Genomic DNA, 23439 nt, shown 5'->3' with positions numbered 1-23439 from the left:
TTAATGTGGAAATGTTACATATACATTTGAGTTATAACTTCATATATTTCATAAAATGTGAATTATATTCTTAAACCATACAGAGCAAAGTAATACCGTGGGTTGAACTTAAACTATATGTTAATCTTCTCCCTGTTCCCTTCACTCCCCTTTTGTGTCTGGCATTTATACCTGTCTGCCATTGTCTGGCCAGACAGGTATAAATGTTCCCCTCTTTGTTTCTTTGTCAGTCAACCATCTCAGTGTTCATTACTCATGCCTGTGGCTCATTTTCTGATGTGGACCTCAGTTCATAAGAAGCTAGAAAGAACTGCACTTTTCTTTGCCCTGTTAACTGCCCTTTAAGGTAAGTTTTGCTTATCATTCCATGTTCTGTTAAAAATTAGGGAAATTAATGAGTAAAAATAACTTGCATGTCACAAAAATTAAGCATCGGTGAGAACAGGCATGTCAAGATGCAAGAGGAGCCCTTTCATTTGTAAAGATTACACATCTCATGCAATAATGTCCTGCTTCACCATCACTCTCAGTGATAGAGGATAATGTGGCAGCTGTTCATTCCAGCTGTAAATAGCAGACCAAACACTCCAGAAATCCAGATACAGACAACATTCAGCACCACGCACTGGTTTAGATATATCCACACAATTGGTTTGGTATAGTTACCGATAATTATCTGGAAAGTTGGTTTAATGATCGGTCATACTGCGTTTCTTCCCTGGCTTTCAGCACTGACCTTTAGCTGATATTTGGGATGTGTGCAATGAGTGTGACTTGGCGTCTGTTAGACAGCCAAGTGATGCCTGCCTACTTAGCAGAGACAAGTGAAAGGTCAGTGAGCTCCTGGCGCTTAGAGGTTCAAGGCTCAGGGCAGCAGATTCAAACCTGCGGCTGAAAATCAATCATGCCCTTCAGAAGTATGAAAGCACTCCACACCTTCTGGCTGTGAATCACAGGCGGCAGGATGGCGGGATAGAGTGATAGATAGACGGACAGACAGAAATAGAGAAGGTTGAGGTTGCTTTTTTAAATGTAGGTTTGCAGTGAGGGATAATGACGGTGTGTGGGTGAACACACCGTAGGGTTTACAGCTAACCCTTTAAATACCTGGCAGTGAGCAGAGATGAGTAGGCTGCGAGCATCTCCAGCACTTGTATAAACGTCTGGCAGAACAACAGTTGCAAGAGAGCTGCCAATAAAAGATCTGTATGCTCTGAAAGCATGTCATCTGCCTAATTATGTAAGAATTACAGCCTTGTCTGAATTGGAAATGTGACATGGATGGATTTGTTTTCTCTAAAAATGATAAATGCTATTTTCCTCCAGATGTCAGGAGCAGTTGATGGGGGGCACAGGGTTGAGATGTCGTCCCTTTAATTCCTCTAAAATGAGCAGCAATGATTTTCTGGAATATTTTTTTAAAACTTTAATTTGATGAGTAATTTATTGCTTCTTGATTAGCGGCTAATGGCTGCGGTGTCCAGTGTGGCTGGCTACAGGACATCTAGCTACTTCAGGTACTGTGCAGCCATTTGTACGTCTCACTGCTGAGAGCATTAAATCAATGGTAACACGGTGGTCAGACATCCACGGGAAATTTACACGGGCAGTCTCAACGGTCTGTAAACGTCAAGAAACTGCACAAAAGAGACCTGCTGTTCCACAGTTTGAGCTATTACCACTGACATTCACATTAATGGCCAGAGTAGCAATGTCTAATGGAGAAATGTCTCAAGGCTGAGAAAAGTTGTGTCTTTATTCCACACTAAAGGCACTTTAAGACTGTATGCTGGAACCAAGAAATGCGTTTTTTTAAAAAAAAATCTGCATGTATGCAGGGAGCAGCAAACAAAATGCAAACAATAATTTTAGCATACTGTCACTAATTGTGTAATTAGTGAGGCGGCAAGCATAAGTAGTAACAGCATGTTGTTGATTGTAGTAATTCTCAATGTTGACACTGTTTACTATGCCAACAGTATAACTAAGAGCATCACTCAATAATGGGCTGTAGTGCTCTTCTCGGGATTGCCAGACTGCATATTAATGCGACAGGTATGGCACAACATCTGCTGTCTGCAACATCACTGCCACACTCAACTGCTGTAAAGAGAATAAATAATGGCGTGACATTTCACTCCCAAATGAAAAAGACCAACTTTGAAATATGCTGCAGAGATAACTGGTATTGATGAAGTGTATCAAGTTGGATAAACAAACATACAAATACTTACCTCTTATGATATACTGTATCAGAGCTATTAAAATTCAATAGTAAGTGACCCAAATTGGAAAATCTGTGGGGTTTTGTGGGCCACACAGGTTGCTTTAGCCATTAATAGCTCATAACTCTTTACAGTATAATGTTAATAAATATATTCCTCTGAGCTCTTAGGAAAACTGTCAGAAAACTAACCATGATTTGACTTGTAGTGTCTCTTTGAGTTGTATTCTTTCATCACAGCAAAGCATCTGTTTCACAATAAACACATCAGTTTATTACTTGTTGTGGCTGACAAAATAAATAAACACTCATCAGGCCATTCGCTCTGAAACTGGCGATGTTGACAGTCAACTTTACGCATCTTTAGTTCTGAGATAGATATTTTTTTTTCAATCCTTTTTCAATACTTTTGCACCTTACAACAATCTAGAGTTACTGGAAATGTCTGGATCTCATGGAAACTTTATTCAGCATTCAGCCAGCTGTGCTGCAGAGCCGGTGATGCAGCACAACTAGCTTAAAAATACATGTGAAGTTTGCAAAGGTAGCATCTAACTCTGTCCACGCAAAATTAATTTTTCTCATCATATATCTTCATTACACCAAGATTGAGCCAGCAAAGCACTTTTGTGTTTATATGTATTTTATTCATTCAGCTGGAGAAATCCCATGAGCTCTGGAAACCATTAACGAACCATTAATTAATTAAATGGGTGTTTGCTAGGAGCTGTTGTAGAAAACTGGAGCTGTTTGAGTTTCTTGAAGAAGTTTCATCACCTAGGACAGCGATGTCTGCATTTTGTCAATCTGGAATGACCATCACTCAAAAGAGGAGGGGGGCTACAGTCTCAACTATAATGCAGTCTTAAGATCACTGCCCAGGCTGATTAACACCCACCTATACGTGGACCCTAACATGTATATGAGAGGTGAAACATCTTCAAGTCCAGCTGCCTACAACGACTCCAAGCGAATAACTAAGAATGACTAAGAATCTTCACAGGTACATGAACAGTCTACTGACATGATTTCCAGCCTTTGGTCAGACCCCATGTGTTTCCAGGGAAAGATAACACCAGCAAAATGTTTGTTGTTTTGAGGGTGAATTGCCCCACAATATGAATGTATTTTGATTATAGCTTTTTATTTTGTTGGTTTGATGGCACTTCAATGAGGCTAACATGCCAAGGCACTTGCCAATAATGATGGTAAAGCTCATCCTCTTAGTGTTATATTGCTTAAATAATGTATACCTAATGATTAGGGGTGTAACGATTCACTCATGCATATGATGCATCAGAAAAAAAGCTGAACATGAATCAGAAACAAATCAATGCAACACTTGCGCATCGATACATTTCATTAGGACGCGCATATGTTTCATTTTTGGCATCAAGGAGCTCTCTCCTCCTGCCTCTGCCTGCACGCTGAAAACAGCGACAGAAGTAACATGGTGCCACGTCACACCACCAAACTTTCATAACGCTCAAGTGTGGAATAAGTTTGGGTTTCATAAGGAAGATGAGAAACACTGCTGCACATCATTTATGCAAAACATGGTCTGACCATGGTCTGACCCACAGAGACGTCATGTCACTGTGAGAGCAGGTAACACGGAGCATCACTGTTCCTCCACACTAATCAAAACCACAGCACTCTTCATATGAAACAGAGCAGCATGTCCTCTTACTGCAAAAATGATAATATTTTAAACAATTTTAAAGTTTGTTCACAGATTCTCATTTAGGCTACAGGATCTCATTTACGCATGAGACTCATAATAAGATGTTAACACCACTGTAATGTCTCCTTCTCTCTGTCTCTACTGTTACTATATTTACTAAAACTATCAGGATTTCTTTTTGCAGCTAATAGCACTCTACAAATGTACCATTAATAGAATCAAAATGTAAAGATTCACAAATTGCATTATCTTCTATTGCATCATATTATATTGTATTGTGACAGAGCTGAATTGAATCAAACCGAATTGTTGGCTATTTAAAAATTTCGATGATATATTGTATCGCTGAACATGTATCGAGATACAAATCAAATCGGTCTCAGTCAGTGAGATACATGCCCCTACTAGCACAAAACTTACTCCAATCAAGTGAGGACTATGCAGAGAAATACAAAGGTGTGAGCACATGTACACAGGAGATCCACATAGAGAGAAATTCATCCCCTCCCTGAGGAGAAAATGACAGGCTACTGACTGTACAGTGAGGAGAGAAGTGTGTGATGTTGGGGCATGGGGGGGGGGCAAAATGACATACTCAGACAGGGTAAGGCAAAAGTCTCATGTGATTTAGAGTAGATTTAGGAGTGGAAGTGCTGTGAGGGAGATAAGCAGCATGGAAAACTGCTCAGACCGCAGGTTTGCAACATCAGGCCAGAGAAGTAGCCTCCGTACAAGAGGGGGGGGGGGGGGGCCATGATAGATAGCGGCTTACCCCTCCTCGTCTCCAGTCAAACACACAGGGGGAAAATAAATATTCATTCCCTTCCCATGTGCTCAGTGCTAAAGACTTCCCCAAAGGGTTGTGTCCGTGAGCTCCATGTAAAAGAGCCAATTCACAGTGGTTTAATGAAAGGCCTCCAAGAAATGTTTTTTTTTCTCATCAAAATCTGTCCAAAATGTAATATCTTTATTCATGCACATAAGCCATAATTAATTCACATATTTAATATGAAATAAAAAAATCTGTTATAAAAGCCATCGAACTGCAAAAGTAGTTTGAGCTTCATTAAGTGATTTTTGACTATCAGTTGGTGAGGCTGCACGATTAATCATGATTTCTATGCAACTGCATTCAGATATGAACACATGTAGATCTGTTCTTTGACTCAGGCCCCCCTAATGGTAACTGACAAGACTTGATGAACTCAGGAAAGTTTAATGTTGGACATTAGGATTTAGGCCTGAGTCCATTACTATAACTAGATTTCTGGCCTGGTTTAAAGTCTGTAGCATCAGTGACTGGATGTGAGCTCTGACTTTTAATTGTTCCTCTTTGGGTCCAATTAACTCACATGAAATCCTGACTGGAAAACATTAAACCAAGAGGGTGTTAAGTTGTTGAAAGACGGCCTTTTCCATGATTTTACTTAAAAACTGGCTATTTGATACTTGTGTGGGCCTGTAATTCTTCATAAGTGAGTTCTCTAGATTATTATTTTTTAAGAGTGGCTTAATAACTGCAGCTTTCAATGGCTGTGCTCATACCCTGAGTGTTGACTATCTGCAGAAGATCTGATGCCATGCAGTTAGTAACATTTATAAAAAAGCCTATCAGCAGATTGTCAAGGCACCAGGAGGAGGATTTCTGATGTTGCACAATTTCCTCCAAGGTTTTATAGCTGATGGGATCAAATTGTGACTTGTTAACTGAATCCGTTTTGAAAGGAGAATACAGAACTTACAGAACCTGATACAGAGGAACTGACAGCTTGTGCAATTTTCTGAATATTGTTGATAAAGAATAAGACTAATTTATTGCAAGACTTAATGGATAAAAGTTAAGGGGCTCCTCACACAGGAGGCTTTGTCAGCCTGCTCATAGTAGCATATAAGGCAAATACATTACTATTGTTTTTGGCAATGATGTCAGTGAAAGACTGTCTTGAATTTCTCTTTATATCAAACAGCAACTCACTAGCGTTGCATTTCTCCACAGCGTTTTCATGGACTCATTTTACACCAAATACAAAAGAGTAATGGGTACATTAAGTTAGAAGAAAAGCCTGCTTCTGGGTGATGGTGAGAGGAACACAGGAACAAGAGGGCAGAAAAAAGCATTGGTGGAAAATAATCCATCAAAATATAGAAATATGATGATGACTAATACTTTGCAAAAGTTTTGCCACAGTTGCAGCAGATGATGAAGCCATCAAGGCCTTGGAAACTACTAGATAATCCCTGCCAATAAACTATAGGCACAAGGGGATTACAGAGTCAATCACTTATCAGCTGGCCGTAGATAAAGCTTCGATCGGCAGAGTCGATTGGAACAGATCGCAGCTGAGTTGTTAATACAACTCTGTGGTTATTTCGGAGGTTGCAGTTTGAGCAGGTGATGGTACTAGATTGCTGTAAAAATGGTGTTAGAAAATTATTAGATATACTTTTAAAAAGTCACAGTCAGAGAGTTTGTTGTGTTTCTGTTTAGATATAGAGAAAAAACAGAATGGCTTTAGTATTTCTGTTTATATTTTTATGAACTGAGTGAAAAGTGTATATTATCATTAAGTCTGGACTTTTTTTGCAGAATCATGCACCCCTAGCAGGGACAGAAAAACTTTCAAACAAACTCAAAGAAACCCCGATGGTAGCCATAATATACCATTGGCTTATCAAGCTGTTATTGCTAATATGTTTTCACATATCCAGCAGATATGGAGCAACATGACCTTTCCACTGGGCTCATTTCTGGCCACTTGACAAATGTAACTTCAATATTCACTCTCCATGCTGGCCCACAAACTATTTTTTTCTTGGTTTTGTTTTTACTTTTATTCACCACGCAGCATTCACTTCATGCTGGGCAGGTACTGTAGCGTACACTCAGCTCGGCCGCCTGCAGTATTATACGGGGGGTTGATGAGGGCAGTTAGACCCATGTAGTCCACTTGTGGTCCAGAGAACTAAAACAGCGAGCTAAGAGGCTTAAAGCTGCTGCGTAAAGCTGCAGAGTTGAAAATTCTCTGTAGGTGCAGCACTACAAGCATGCTTATCACCTCGCACTGAGTCATTGGCTTTGGTATTAATACCAGCAATACTACTTAATGCAGGAGGAGTTAATCCAAACAATTGTGAAATTCTATACATGACATTTGTTTTCCTACAGAAGAAACACAAGGTGTTTTGCTCAAACCCTCTGAGAAGAAAGTGGCAACATGCTGCTACAGTAGCAGCTACGTTATGAGCCATTTATTTTAGCCAACAATGACTGGGAGCCCCTCATTTCCCTCTGACAGATGGAGGGGACCAACCATAAAGCAGGAGCAGAAATCATTAAGTCAGCCAAAGCCCTGCAGAGTTGTTTTAATTGTGTGCTCTGGAGCTGCAGGCATAGCTTACCTGATTGCTGCTATAACTAACTGCCTTCACAGAGACAGACGAGATCTTCTGTGGACATTTAGAGAGTGATTTGTGCTCAGAAGGTTCCTCGGGGAGAGATAGAGAGACGAGGAATGAGGAGACAGTTCATCGCAGAGTGAGCAGATTGGACGCTCTCCGCTGGAGAGCGCCTCGTCCAGCAGGAGAAGCTCGAGCACCTGGCTAATGCTTTCATGGCTCACAATTTACAGCAGGCCTGCCACTGTGTATGGTTAGCATTGTCGATATGATGCCCTACAGAGGTCTGCGCCTATGGTCCCGACCTGCCGTGTGTGTGTGTGTCAGACGGAGCACTCACTCAAAGCATTAATCAATGGCCTTTCAACGGCTCTGCCACCGCGCTGTGTATCAATCACTGAATAAAGCTGAGCAACAGGAGAACGTGAGCACACACAGAAAGTGCTGCATTATAAAGGATGTGCTCAATCCACACACACTCATCTGTATGAAGAAACAGACAAATACAACACATTCACAAAAGATGAGCAAAAAGAGAACAAACAAGTTGACAAGTTGGGCAGGACTTACCCTCCCTGTCTGATGCATAAAGGTATATCAAATTCTCTTACAGAAGATAGTCTGCCAAGACTCCCTGCTCTGACTGACACACAAGCTAGTAAATCAATCCACTTAAAACAAGCTTTAGTTTAAGCTCCAAGAGACTGCATTGTGCCAGGCAACTTTGCCTTCAGACCTTAAAGTTTTAGAGTCTGGCGAGGATCTCCTCAACATTGCAGACAGGTACCCACTGCAGCACAACATAATAGGAGAAGTAGTCAGATCTTTTGTCAAAGCAGTGATCCCAGAGGTGGAAAGTCGCGTAGTACAAACACTTTGTTACTGTACTTAAGGTATCTGTACTTTGCTTGAGTATTTATTTTTCTGACAACTTTTTACTTCTACTCCCTGTTTTGACACAAATATCTACGTTCTAGTTCCTTATATTTCCAAAACAGGCTTGTTACTTGAGTTTGATGCACCTGAGGGGAATTATTGATTATTTTTATTTTGCATCGTTGCATGTCACTTTCATATCATCAAAAACTGATTTCAACATAAACGAATGGTAAAATAACAAACAGAAAAGACGATCCCTTGGTGTATCCATCAGTGCATATCACACACGACAGATGCAACAAGACAAAAACAACAAGAGGAGGAGACTCAGCCGCACAGAAAAGGAGAGGTTCAGTGAGCTTTGCACAGACACAGGGATACTTCTTATTTTTATACTTTTGAGTACATTTGGGAGCCTGTACCTTTTTAGCTTTACTTGATTAAAAAAGTTGAATGACTTCTACTTTCACCAAAAATATGTACTTGGCTAAATCTGACACACTAACATGATTGGACTTAAATGATGTGCCTTGTCCCATCTTAAATAAAATTGTGGCTACTTTATACACTGCTGGGAAGAGTAATCTATATTAAAGTATCAGCTTTTAATGGTGGATTATATTTTGTATTAATAATCCAACTCTGTAAAGTAACTGAAGTTACAGTAGTACACCCTTTATTAGACCTTTATTAAACTGTCTTAGAGGTAATTATGGATATATTGCAACAGAACTGTACTGTAAACTAAAGTGAAATCATATTTTCTACTTCCTCATTTAAAAACATTATGTAAATTAAAGAGGTAGAGGAATCTTTTCTCTGCACAGACTTATTGTAAAACTGTGGGCAGATTTGCAATTTGTGTCTCTACTTACCCTCTTACCCTCTAATAAGAATCTAACAGTGTGAAATAATATACTTTAGTTAAAAGTACAATTCTGTTTTAATGTGTCTCTAATTACCATCTACTAAAGATTCATAATGATCTAATAAGCAGCAGTTATTCTGTAAAATGCTGTTTAATAAAGAACATAATATTATTATGTCTAGTTTTTATCTAATTTGATACAGATTACTGCCTATTAGTATGTTAAGTGTATAGTCTCTAACTAGGGTGTAGCAGTCTTTGTTTACTGTCTAATAAAATAACAGATTTAATACAAAGTTCAGCTTGTTGCGTCTCATTGGTTACTTTCTACCACTAATAGAAAGTTTAATGGTGTTACAACACTGATCATGGAAGATTTTTGAAAGCTGCCTCAGCTAGAGTGTTAATAATCCATGTTTATTTTTAATTATAAATGACTTCTTGGCCTCCTCCTGAGTCACATCAGTAACATCAGCACAGTCAAACTCCACCCAGCATTCAGCCCCGGCCCAGTGGAGCCGTATATCGTGTGTGTAGCAGACAGTCATCTCAGAGCACTATAGATTATGTTCCCTCACCCTGCATCTCTCTCTGCCAGTTTAACAGTCTAAACACTTAATCTTGTCAAAAGGGACTCTTAATAAACTCAGAGGGAAGCCCTGCTTTGCCCTCGGAGAGAAACAAATGTGGTTTACAGCGGCGATGATCTGCGGCATCTACCCCCAAGCTCTAATGCATATTTGCACTCCAAGCTCATTAATCAGTCATGCACAGAAAAGAGAGCATGACAAAGATGGAGTCGCAGAATCAAAACCGGGGCCACTTCACCGAGCGGTGGCAACAAGAACACAATAATGCGCAGATCACCATCGTTAATACAAGGTAATAAATGCATGAGGAGTAGTGGCTTCACGGATATTTGCGGCAGTTCAAGGTAGAATGTATAATTCACCAAGTGATAAAATATTAATCAAAGTATTAGAGAAGCTGAATAGAAGATGTGACCACAGATGTGAGTGTGTGTCAATGTGTTCTTAAGATACCTCGTCCACTTTCTGCAGCCTTTTTCGCCATCTCACCCTGCCCGGCGCCGCAGACCTGAGCTGCTGTTTGATGTGTGAATTTACAGGCAGAGGCAGCTGCATCAACAGTTGTGTCAAGGAGACATACCTGTACTCCTCCTGGGTGAAGATTGGGATGCGTGAAGGCTGAAGGACAGTGATCTCCACTAAAGTGCTGTTAGACTTCACCGGCTCCCCGTCATCGTAGGCTATCACGAACAACTGCAGCGGGCAAGAGAGCGCAAACACGTAAGCAACACACAGGCAAGCACAAAAGCATTACATTTTGTTTTTTTTTTACCATACAACTACTCACTACACAAATAATTCCCTTTCTGAGGTTGCCAGGCATTTTTTTTTTTTTTGCAGACATGTTCGGCATCCTAATAAAGACAGACTGGCAAAATAGGATCTGGCGAGCAGCCTGCAAAGCTCCCAGAGAGTGAGTATGAATGTATTGATCTACATTCATAGACTGTGGAGAATGGGGCCTGGGGGAAGCAGAGGGGGAGTGGGGCAGAGACAGACAGAAAGAGAAGAAACACAGACAAATGTTTAAAGAAACACAGAAAGGAAAACAGGAGAGAAAACAGGAGACAGATAGAGGTACATGCACACAACATGGGAATGTAAGTGACGAATCCCCATTAGGATTTAATATCCTGAAGCACCTGGTCCACCATTCACGGCTACAAATGTTTCTATGTAAGGTCACCTTAGGAGGGGGAAGAAAAAAATGTGAGCACCTGGGAGGGAATTTTTTTGATCAATAAGAAAACTCAATATCACTGGTCGCAGACACGAGAGAGGCAATGGCATGATCACTGAGACCATTCAGGAGACAAAGTCATAATGCCCTAAAAAATGTTATTCAATTATTATAAAAGTCAGTATAAACAAACAAGACCTGGTGATCTTCACTGCAGCTGATATCACACAGACACGTGATGCAGAGCAGTAAACATTAAGGATGTAATTATATACTGAATAATGTAATATGGCAGTAATATGAGTATTTTATTTAATTATTGTTATTTTGTTTTCTAAAAGGGTTGCTAATGCCTACTGCATTGTTTTAGTTTTGCATTTGTACATATATAATTCAAACATTCATTGCCAAAGACAATTCAATTCAATTTTTTGCACATGCTTAGGTCATAGCTGGCTACTTTTTATTCTATTTAAGAAGATAAGCAAAAACACTTTAAGTTCAAAGAAAAATTAAAGTTTATTATTATTTAATAAAAGACAATTTGGGGACGTTTTTAATATCATGATAACATGTCAAATGTTGAAAGCTAATGTAAGTATTTTGTGCATACTTTGACTTGACAATTTTGTTAAATAAGTTTAACATTTGCCTTTTTATTAAAATCATTTTTTAAATTCTAGCAAAATTTAGACTTTAATAGTAGAGCAGAGCACTGAAGTCATGCTTTCAATAGTTCAACTCTGTGGTCAGCTGAGTATGTCAAATAATAATCATGCAAGTGTAGAGCAAACCATAAGCTGACATTTTAAATTGATGCCTCACCGTCACTCTGCTAATACTCTAAAACTAATACTGACTGCTGCCACAAAGCCGCAGCCTCCAGGGTGAAAAATGAATCCAACTTGTAAGTACCAAAAACTGGTACTTGGTACTGGTGCTCTGAGGCTGCTTCCAAAACTGAGTCAAGACCCCATAGTCTCCCACATTAAAACCTACACTGTACAGCAGAAATAACCATGTTTACAGCCTGGTACAACATACAGTTGTTGTAAATTTCCCAACAAGAACATCCTTAGATTTCTCTACAGATGTTACAAACACCTCATCAACTCATCTGTCTTGAAGTTGAGCATCTGTCATCGTATCGGATCCATTTTTTTTCTGCTTGAATGTATGTTTCAGTACGTTTCAAAGACAAAAACCAACAGTAACACTGAGCTCTTTAACTTGGCAAGATCAGAAGAGTAGTGTCAGTTGCTCAAGTGATGTTAAATTGAGTATTTGAGATTTTCAAACCTGAGATAAAAGAAAAATCATTCAGTTAGTTTGCTTCTGTAATACCAAATTGGGAAAATCCTGTATTAGTCCCTTTCCACCTCAACTCAAGACCAAATACGCGAAATTTCTGTAATACCACCCCAGATTCCTTTCTGGCAAATATAACAATACATCCATTCACTATGAATGTACAATTCCTGGTTCCACTCTAAATGTCCCTGACTGAATGACAAAATAATGAAAATAATACCTTATCTTCATGCTCATGATAATATCTTAGAGGTGATGCATTGACGTGACAGACAGCAGCAGCTTATCACTGCCATTGTCACCGTAATCACAGCCACTCACCTTAAAAGTGACGCTGGGCTCTTCATTGAGGTTGACCTTCGTGATGACTCTTCCGGTTACCTCCTCCACATCAAAGATGCTCCCACTGTACGGTGACCTGTCCAGGTCCACTCTGTAGCGGACAAAACTGGCCGGAGTGCCCTGGAGGAAGGAGAAAGGAGGACACGAGCTAAATCAGTCCAACAACAGTCCAATTATCTGGACATCACCTTTCACATTTCCACATGACGACATGAAGATGGAATGAGAGCATGTCAAAATAATTAGGTAATGTGTTGAAGCCATAAGGGTATAATAACAATGCTGTTTTCTTCAGGAGACAACTTTTTTTGTTTTTTTCATCATGTTGAAGTGGTTAAAATAAGAAATGGCTGCTCTTCTCTCTCTGTAGTCTAAAAAAATCCAAATGTCTCACTCTCCTCATCAGGCAGCCTAATATAAACTCACTGTTATTCATTGATTCAAGCCTCTTCCCTTTCATTTAGAATAAAAAACTTCTCCATTAAACTCGCCCCTCTAGTCTCCAGAGAAACACACTTACATTCATTAGCGAGAGCCTAGACTTTAATATGACCCTTTGATTAAGATTAATCATGGTTCCTGATTACTAATCACCTCTATAGCTTATCTTATTTCGGTTTCATCCCTTTGGACTTCAAATTCAGTCTGATTTTTAATAAGCTTTTTGAAGCTGTGCTCCCTCGCCTGAACTGATTCTGCTCCCCGGGGACTGGGTAAAACCTGGGGCTAGAGAGAGGTAAATCCTGTAGTAGCAGTGGATCCCTCGGGAGGCTTACTCACACAAATGTGTCTCTAAGAGGTTACAAAACTATCTGAGTGAATTCGCTAAGGGGATTCTCAGAAAAAGGGCCTCATCTCTAAAAGCTCTTCAACTTGTTTTCTAACATGTAATGGAAAAGATGTCAGGACAGGAGCATTAATAAAAAAACACCTCCCAGAGAAGAATCTAATACAGTGGCTTTGGTAGCAACCCCTCCATAGTGCAGGGATGGTAAAAAGTGCTTTGATCAAGGCTGAGCATACAGTGCAGTCAACTTAGTAACAGCAGCCAGCCTCTACTTGTTCTTCCCACTTGTATCATTAGTTTGCTCTTTGAAAGCCATACAGTGTCTAATTTTGCGGCAGAATATCAGGGCCATACAGAAGCAAACAAATAAAAACATGATATCATAAGCCAACTTTCCTCACTTGAAACACAATATTCTTTAAAACTGTCTTAAGTGCTAATGTCACGTTAGCAGACTTTATCATTTATGTTAGTCACTTAACATTATACTAACTATACTAACCACTAACATTAGCTAGCTTAAGTCCAGGGTGAAACAAAAGTGAATAGGTCAGCTATGTCTTCCTTATGAAAGAACCTTGTAACTTTTAGATGTTAGGGTAACCCTGGACAGCCCTTAAACAAAGTTTGTTGTTAAAAAAAATAGTTTAACTGATTGTATTGCAGGGAAGTTGTTATCTTCACTTTTAAATGACCACCATAATTGATGAAAATGTATCTGACATGACTCAGGTAGAAATCATGTTCACAGACAATTTAATATTAAAGTGTAATTCACGTTCTGTTTAGTCATATGCACTGGCTTCCTTCCTCAATCTCTAACAGTTACAGCAACTAGCTAGCAAGAAACATGCCCTTACCTAGAATAAATTATGGATTTTTCAGCCTTTGAACATTGTTTGAAACATCTGAAATAATATACATACACAGCTTAACAAAACATATAACATATGTCTTGTGTCTTTAGACATTTTCATGCAGAAATGTTGCACAGAAAAGCCCTAAGTGTGGACTTGAATAGCAACAAAGGGAAATGAACTGATTCATGGCACACTTTTTAAGCTTTGGACTTGCAGGAAGGTATCAAGTATTTTAAATTCAAAAGACAAGTCATTGGTGTTCAAGTCCAAGTCAAGTTGTAAATGTATTTTGATTTTGCCAAGTTAAGTCATACAATTTGTGACTCGAGTCCACATCTCTGCCCTTTCTTATCTGGCAAAGACAAAGTACTTAGTACTTTACAAGCACTAGTACTATATAAAAATAATTCTTCCTTATTGCAAACTACAGCAAAATTTTAAAGAGAGATGACTTTCAAATGTACTTTTTGTTTTGCTTGTATTTCTTTTATAAGAATCCAATTCTCTTTAGTGTGAAATAGCCAGTTCATGAATTAAAGAATAAGCTCAGAAGCACTGAATGATGCTCCAGAGACGCACAACCCAACAGCAAGGCTTAAGCTGAGAGTGTGAAACAGCACTGTCAACACAGTAACACAATGTCATCAGTAAGGTTGTGAAATGATTAATGCCTGATAAGAAGAGTAAACTTCCTCTGCAGTGATGAACAACGCCACAGAAGAAAAGAAATTTTGGTTTTCAGTCACAAATAAAAGACTCTTTAACATTGTGCTGAGGAAAACACAGCATTTGTCTCCATGGTGATCTCCTCTCTCATTCAGGGGGATATTAACACTGACATTATGGGGTTGAGTGGCACCGCCAAAAATACTGTCACTTTATAAAAACCATTAGTATCACTTCTCCCAAGGTAAAGGTGGAAAGATAGTCTGCTTTCTTTCCAAAATGTGCACACAAAAATAAGAACAGGAGCAGGAATGATCTGCACCATTAAAACCTTCAGACAAAATATGCATGTCTCATGTTTGTCGCATCAAGACTGTGAGTCGGAGAGTCTCTTCGTCTCTGTCTTTCTTTGTGTGTGCAGGTTTTTATGAGCCTGTGTAATAGAGAGAGAGTGTGTGTGTGTGTGTGCACACGTTTGTGTGTGTTTTTAGCAAGCACTAGACTAAGCTCTGTTCCATCAGAGGTGTCTATGACAGGCATCCTGTCAATAAAATGCTTTGAGCTCCCAAATCCAGGTCAATAAGAGACTGGGTTAGTCGGCTCCTGTTAGGAAATCTAATCCCTTCTGTCTGTCAAACCACTTTGCAGAGTCACTCCCATGTCTCACTCGCTGCCTTTGTGCTCATGGTAACATAATGATGATTTCCCTCTTATTTCAGCACTGCCGGATTTTTTCTACTGTATAATAGTGGTTCAGGGTGAAATCTGTACGAGGGGGAAAGACATACGCTCACATTAAAGTAGCAGTATGTAATAATTGCACGTCCAAAAATAAGCACTGCAGTACAAACACTGAGTTGGAGCCACGGACTGCAGGAGCACAAGACAAGTGCCACACTGTAATTGACCATAACAAGCTATGAAGGATCGTACACTGTGAGCTAATCAGCTGTTTATAACTATCAATTGTCTGTCAACATAAAGCATAACTCTATTATCCTGAAAACAAAAGCCCACTGCTGTGAAAACACACACTGTGGAGTTGGAGATCAATTTCTTATGACTCATAACGAGACACTATCTCACTCAGAAAATACTCAGCATTAGTTTTATCTCTAATTAACATGAAAAGGGCAACCAGTAACACAAGTTAGGGACTGGAGAAGAAATTTCAAAAGAGGACATCACAGCCGCAGCGTTGTTATTAGAGAAGCGTCAATTTAGCATGTTTTCTTAATCTCAGTCATTTTATGATTTATTACACCGAAGATATTACGGATTTCTCCTTTAGAAATGAGGTGTTGGACGTGTGTAGACAGCAAGCTGGAAAAGCAGGAGGAGTTAGAGTTTCCCTCTGAGAGGGAGGAAGTGAGATGGACAGCAGTCATTGTGGCGCTCTTGAGATGTTTTACCACCCACAGCTGGGACTGACAGGCATCCATATCCCTCAGCATTTATGTGCTGCAGACAGAATACAGGCTCACTCAGCCCCGGCGAGATCCCACCGGCAGGAGGGACACTGATAACAAGCATCGAGTCCAGTCGTACAGGACTTTTCTGAAAAAACACATTCGGAGCTGCGAGCTGCTTTGGAAAGGCGGGGAAGTCATTGGGGGATTCCTATTCCTTTTTTTTTTTCAAAGTGAAAATATGAAAATAAACTAAAAAAGACTGTTATAAGAGAAAAGGCTGGTTTGGTGGAGTGTCCATGAAAAAAAAAAAACATCTGTACCAAAAAGAAAGAGAGGACATGAGCAAGAAGACTGCTGACTCACCAAGTGCAATAAAATATTAAGGTGGGTGGTACTGCCAATAAAAGCAGTTCAGCTGAGGTGAATGAGGTGGAACAAAACAGTCTCAGGACTTTCCTTAATATAAGTGTTGTGCTACTGACAGACTCAATGGCAGGGTTGCACCAACAAGGATTCATTTTTTAACCTGAGTAAATCATGGTTTAACATAATTTAAATTATGTTTTAGTTAATTAGCAAACAATGTAATATGTTGTTAACTTTTTAGCTAGCTGGCAAATAATATATTTTGGTAAGAAATTCAGAGCATCCAAAAGTTAACAGTTTTGCCCCGCTTTTTCTAACAGCACACAAACTTTTATGCATTTATTCATTTTAATTTGGGTGAGCAAACATCTACATATTACACCTGAGATTTGTGCTTTTTTTGTTCCTACCACATTGGTGCCAATGTGTAAGGAGTAAAAGGGTTTAAACTCTAAGTTTGTTTGTGTAAATTGAAATGAAATAGATTTACTAAACAGAGATTCATTTTTAATTGTGCAACCAAGCTCTGCTTAATTTTAATCTGGATTTACTCATTTTAAACCTAGATTTGATCAACTCTGATTATAACTAATCTTAGATTAAATTAATCTTTGTTGGTGCAACCCAGTCAGTGACAACTAAAAAAGGTCATGTGATGCATCCACACCCCACAAAAATGAATGTTTTCCATTGCTCCTGTGTTGCCTCCTGTTAGTCATACAATTTCTTTTCTCAACAGGATGTCACAATTTCTCTTCTGCATTGTGTAATTTTGTTCCATGGTTTGCAGATTCCAAAAAAAAAAAAAGAAAAAAAAAGGAAAAACTCTTCATAGCTCCAGTCCCAAGAGAACCTGCTCAGATATAGAGAGGTAAAGCAGTCTGAGGAAACATATCTCTGTCTGAGGCAACTGGTAGATGACTCATACAAGTGAGGATGCTACACAAGAGCCGCCTCACAATAAATACATACAGTACTGTAGCTCTAATGAGAGCATCTGAGTCTGGAAAACATCTTTAAAATGCATCGTGTCAAATGCTACACCTGTAATTGGATGATGCTCTAAGAGCAACATGTAGTGAGGAGGTAGAAATCCCCGAACAAGGCTTTTATCTCTGCTACCTTTAATAAAGACACATATAAAGGCTTCATGTGCTTTGAAATTTAACACCTAATGATGTAATGTTGCGTGTTGTGCTTTAATACTCACTGGAGGGTCTTGGTCTTCAGCAAAAACAGTTGTAATGACTGTTCCTTTCTCTGCATTGGGTGCCACCATGCCCTTGTACAGGTCTTGGCTAAACACGGGTGAGAAGTCATTCATGTCCTGGAAACAAACAGAGATGCCATAAATGTAGGTGTATCAGTTATGGATTGGTGATATTTGTAGCCGTGGATGGCTTCAGTGTAGTCCACTGCTACTTTGGCTGATGCCGTCTGCATGCTGAACGACCAATATTGTAGCAGTGCAGAATCTGCAGCTGCTGCTTTGTTTAATTTCAGCTAACACTTCCAGCAAGTTATTGTGGATTCAGGCAAATTGTCCCACTGCAGTAATTCACCATGCCCCCAGGCTTTGTCCAAACACTTTAAAAACTGTGCGTTTGAGCTGAATGTAAATATGAACATGTTCTTTAATCACAACATTACAAATAAGAATAATCCATATTCTTAAACTACAGTGCTTTGAAATATACAATTACCCACTGAAAATGTGTACATACAGTGCAAATGAATAACATTTTCCTTTTTTTCCTAAGCCTTGTGTTAATGTATCAGTAATTAATCACAGCATTTAATTAAATTGTGACAGAATTAGAATGCTGCTGCTGCTGTGAAATTACACATCTTATAATTAAAGCATTTTTCTTTGTGTTTAGATTATCTTCACTGATAAACATAAACATTCAGATCTACAGTACTTGATGATGGGAGGTCAGCAGATGAGCTTTTTTGACGCTGCTAAATAAGATGATAGAAATAAAAGCTAATTGCTTATCATGTTTACAAGCAACAAAAATTTAGTAATATTTTATGCTCTGAAGATTAATGATGGGCATTGTTAGGTTTCAATCTAACTGCTTATCAGTGCTGATACTTATGATACTATCTCCCATAATCTGATGCAAAAAATAATGACATGGTGTGTAAAGATGTGAAAAGATTTTAACTGAGGGTAACTGATTATTGGGGTTAAGGGCTGTGGCCATCTCCTGAGCAAAGGAGGAGCAGCTTGTCATTAAATGATGGCTGGTAGCTTCGCCTGGTCCACCTTAAAGGTCAGCTTAAGCAAGCATGTGTCAAAGCTGTCACTAATTTGGAGCTAAGCCCCCTCAGCAGCATTCAAGACACGGGAAACTGGCTTGGATCTTGAAGAGTTGCAGCATTTATGCATTTATACTGCTACGTTCACTCCCTCGCTCAGACTCTGAAGCGCACACTGGCACGGACACGTTAGCAGGAGCGTAAGCCGGAATAAAAAAGCAATGTTCATTTCGTGTACCCAGCTTTGATGTCTGCATCTGGCTGCACTTTATGCTGCAAAATAGCGACATCAAGAAGCTTGCATTGTGTTTCTGTCCATTTGTTTGAGAGAAAGAGTAGCTGTGATTGTTTCGCAGCGGTTATGTTCTAGTCACAAAATAACACCTCCTCACACCAATACACAAGCCTGTGGCTAATCACCGTACCACCTGACTCTGTCTGATTGTGGCCTTTAGTGCACAATCAGCGTTACATAAAAATGCTACATAAAACATTACATAAAAATGTTACAACATTTTGGTACTGGCCAATCAGGAAGCAGGACAATTTAATACCCGTTCTTGATACCGAACAATCCGGAAAATCTAGCTTGACTCATAAGAACTGCTATGGCACATATACGTCAGGTTAAAATGAGAACTATGAAGTGTTTACAGTGTAATTTTGCTGGACGGACCTTTGGAAAACTGGTGGCTAACTATCAGCATTATTCTTGTTTTGTTAAAATGTGCAGAAAATGTTCAAAAAGTATTGTTAAACACAATGAAATCATTTTACCAAGTTTTATTTTGAAAACTCCTGAATGATTTGAAATGACATTGTGAACTTTGTGATGTCAGTGTTTTCACTGACGCTAAACACACCCATGTTGTTGAATGACTGTTGCTAACTTTGGTTAACGTTGGCCAGTATTTACTATAAGTTTTTCCAGTTTAATGATAAATTGAAGTGGTCAAACTAATTATTGGGAATTGTATCGTAGTTTCTCTTGACTTCAGTAATCGTTTCATACATAGCCACACACAACAAGACCGCTTCGACCTCTGCCCTATTATCCCATCTTTTCTCTTCGCGAATCCCCTAAAGCCAATAAAACCATTTTGTTTGGATTCAGCGATATCATTCTCCTGATGCTTCTCACATGTGGGAACTTAACATCACCACTGCTTATAATCACCTCCTCCCTCTAAATAATGCACAGCAGAGCTCTGCGAAGAAATGAAATCTTGTTAACTGTAGAACCCTTGCTTTGCTTTGTGAGAATGCAAACTCAGTAAGCCATTCACATATCTCTCAGGAATAGCTTAACTCCAGTCTGTAGCATAACTGTTGGAGCCTGATCTTCCTTTCTCTTGACTTCTCTCTTTACTTTCCACTGTTTTGACTGAGCCATGGGCAACAGTATGTGTTCTATCAACTCAGTGGTGGAGGGCAGCCTCACTTTGATCTATACACAGGGTTAGTGTTTCCGAGCAGAAAATCTATGATCCAGTCTTACTTTGAACAACAAAGCCTGATCCTTGTGCTGCAAGTGTTGCACAAACACACTTGTGTTTGCGTGAAACACGCATGTGCGATGTGTGCACACATACAGTGCTCTTTCTCCATACCTACTAACACACACAGTGTGTCTGTCTTAGATTTCTGAAGCACAAGAATAGAAGAAAAAGTTTGGGAGATTCATTCGGAACAAGACACACAGGACACGCAATCCATCACTGCAAGGCATCCGACGAAAGAGACAACAACAAAACAATACAAGGGGAAATCAAACACCAGCAACTTCAAATAGCCCTCTGGAGGTGTTATATGAAGAAGGAAGTGGAATCAGCTCCATCTCAAGTCCCTGAGAAGCCTGTGTGAATCCATTAGGCTCATTCTAATTCATGTCTGCCATTTCAAATAACACACATTGGTTTGATATCAGTGGCTGTGCGATGCCTTATCCTATCAAACGCAGTTCCTGGGTGACAGCACGAACACTGCAACAAAGCGTGTCCTTATCGGAGGACAAACTCACTCTACAGGTTGGCGGAGCATGCAGTGAGCCTGCTTGAATAAGCTTAAGCACTTCCTCCCATTCAATGTAATATAGACAGCTTAATTCTGCAGACTTTGAGACAGTCACTAGGGGTGGACTGAATTCATACAGAGCGATAAATGTGAATGCACAGATTTTGAGGCACAGAATTACTGAGACAGCAAAAACACGCACAACCATTAACACGCACAAACACACATCACACACACGAACAGAATCACAACGCAAGGCGTCTAATCCTTTCGTTGGGATTCAGCTGTTAATCTCTTGAAAGGTTGTAAAGGGAATACAAGCTCCTGGAAAACCTGACATAATTGCTGTCACAAAGCTAATGAGTCATTCAGATCTGGAACAGCACAGTGGGCAAGGCAAAAACACCTATCCATCAAACTGTCTTTGTCCCGATGATGCGACAAGGACAAGCAGGTCGGGAGGCCAAAACGTGTTTTACAGAGGCAATGCACTCAGCTTTCGTGCTGCAACACTGAATTTCACATCATAGAAGCAGCGCAGGTGCAGTACTGTACAATAAGCCCCCAATCCCCTTTTGGCCCGTGGTGAGCTGCTACTACTGTAAAACTGTGCTAATGACTCACCACATATTCACTGCCAGTGCTGCAGCTCCTGAGGGACAATGAGGATAGATGGAAAGAGAAGAGACCACTGAGAGGCTGTGGGGGACTGTCTGTCCAGGGGCTCTTACCGTGATGCGGACCGTGACGGTAGCTTGCCCTGGGGGCATGACCCCTCCTTGGTCGACAGCTTCCACCTGGAAGGTGTAAGAGGCCCCCATGCCCATAGCTGCCAGGTTCTCAAAGTCCAGGGTCTGCAGCACAGCTAACTCCCCCGTGACAGGGTTCAGAGAGAACAGCTGTCTGGCCGATTCAGTCTTGATCCGATATGTGACATTGGAGAAGAGATCTGAGTCCACCGCCTATGAGAAGGACGAGGAGAAGGTTGAGTTCGAAAAACAACTACAGGACATTAAACACAACAGAGGACGTGTGGAGAAAAAGTGGGGTGATAGAAGGAGAAAGAGATTGAGCCACACATATTTTCAAAATTATACATATACAGAGATATAAGCACTGTGGCTGTGGACATGAAATATTAATGTTTCTATTTCGATTCAGCATTTTATGCTGTAGGGGTTACTTACATCAATCATTAATAGGTTCTGATTAAATTAAACCACTAAGGAAAGCTTAAGTTCGTTCTTATTGCATAAAATCACAACTCTACTAGAGCTGCACCCAACAATTATTTTTAAATGATTGATCTAAAGATTGTTTTGGGAATTAGTCAACTAATCTAATGACTAATTTATCAGATATTCTAAAGATTTTATTTATTTTATTATTCAATTAATATAACAATTAATCTACCCAAAATAAATATCAAAAACTTGTCTCATTAATATTATAATATTCAATATTCAACCATAATCATGAAAAAAAGATATAGCAGATTAGAGTAATGATAAAGTTGGCATATGTTAAAATTAGTCTAATCCAGACCATATTTAAGTCTTTTTAATTGACCCTATTTGTCAGAATCCTGATCAGAAAAATACTGGGGCTCAAATTCGAAAGGATTGCTGTGACACATATTAATTTAATCACTATGTCAAACCTTTCCCTGTACTGGTACTTGGCTTAAAACTTAAATCACTGGAGTACTGTGTAGCTAAGATAATCACTGCCCAGTGTATTTCTGCATCACTATGGGTCAATAAAAATAAGTGAAATGATTTACAGACTGTATCAACAGTCAGGAATTACTTTTAACATTGCGGAGATGAAAATCAATTGTATAGGGCTACTGCTAACAGAAACACATTGGCGTGTTGATAATCCTAATCTTGTGCAGAGAAAAAGTTAGTAGGACAGTACAGTTTCACTGCTGTCTTGCTGTTGCTCCTGCTTGACAGAGCACTTTAGCTTCAAGTGCTCGTACAGAGCAGTTGCAATGTTGTGATAAGCCATTTCCAGTTTGTGCAGCTTATAGAGAGGTATACTGTTGCATCTCTATCTAATATACTCCCGCAATTTAGACGATCACAGGCGATCGCAGGCTATTGGCTGCAGCCATTTCTCTGGGTAAATCCATGCTTTGACCAGGCACAGCAGTTCATGAGACGCATCGATGCACGCTATGCAAATCAACGTAATTGATGATGTTGACAAATCGCCCCAGCCCGACTCTAGATATAGTTTGCAAAGGCTCCTGCAACAGGAAATGAAGATGACGAGGATGGGGATGAGGAGGTTTAAGCAGGAGGTTTCAAGTCACCCAACTCAGCCACTTCTTTGAGTCTACTTCTCTCTTCAGGTGTCTTGCCAGCTACCCCCCGTCCGTTTAGACTTGAGGTGACGTTGTCTCTGAGATTAATGGTGTCACAGTGCCACTGCCACTCACACCCCTCACCCTCAACCCTCACCCCTCCTGCTTCTCACCCTCTCCTCTTGCTTTATCCCTCTCTGGGAAGTGTCACTCGCAATCTGCCAGCAATTACTCGCCCCTCCGGTCTGTGTTTGCCCTGCACACACGTGGTCTCCTTGTACCTCA

General features: G+C 39.8%; 1 protein-coding gene across 2 annotated transcripts in view; it reads right to left on the bottom strand.

The window, feature by feature from the left end:
• The window catches only part of LOC146315483 (protocadherin-15-like), a 278737-nt gene that overhangs the window by 61934 nt on the left and 193364 nt on the right, over window positions 1-23439 (bottom strand). For both annotated transcript variants that reach the window (XM_084735432.1, XM_084735431.1), the window contains 4 exons: window positions 21575-21805; window positions 17776-17892; window positions 12454-12594; window positions 10222-10334 (listed from right to left, as the gene is read on the bottom strand). In XM_084735432.1, the coding sequence (XP_084591558.1) occupies window positions 10222-10334; window positions 12454-12594; window positions 17776-17892; window positions 21575-21805 (602 nt within the window). The remainder of the gene's footprint in view (window positions 1-10221; window positions 10335-12453; window positions 12595-17775; window positions 17893-21574; window positions 21806-23439) is intronic.

Source organism: Lutjanus erythropterus, chromosome 14 (genome assembly GCF_056507025.1).
Source record: "Lutjanus erythropterus isolate fLutEry1 chromosome 14, fLutEry1.hap2, whole genome shotgun sequence".
Taxonomy (NCBI): domain Eukaryota; kingdom Metazoa; phylum Chordata; class Actinopteri; order Lutjaniformes; family Lutjanidae; genus Lutjanus; species Lutjanus erythropterus.
Note: the sequence above shows the minus strand (reverse complement) of the source record. Positions and strands in the feature narration are given on the sequence as shown.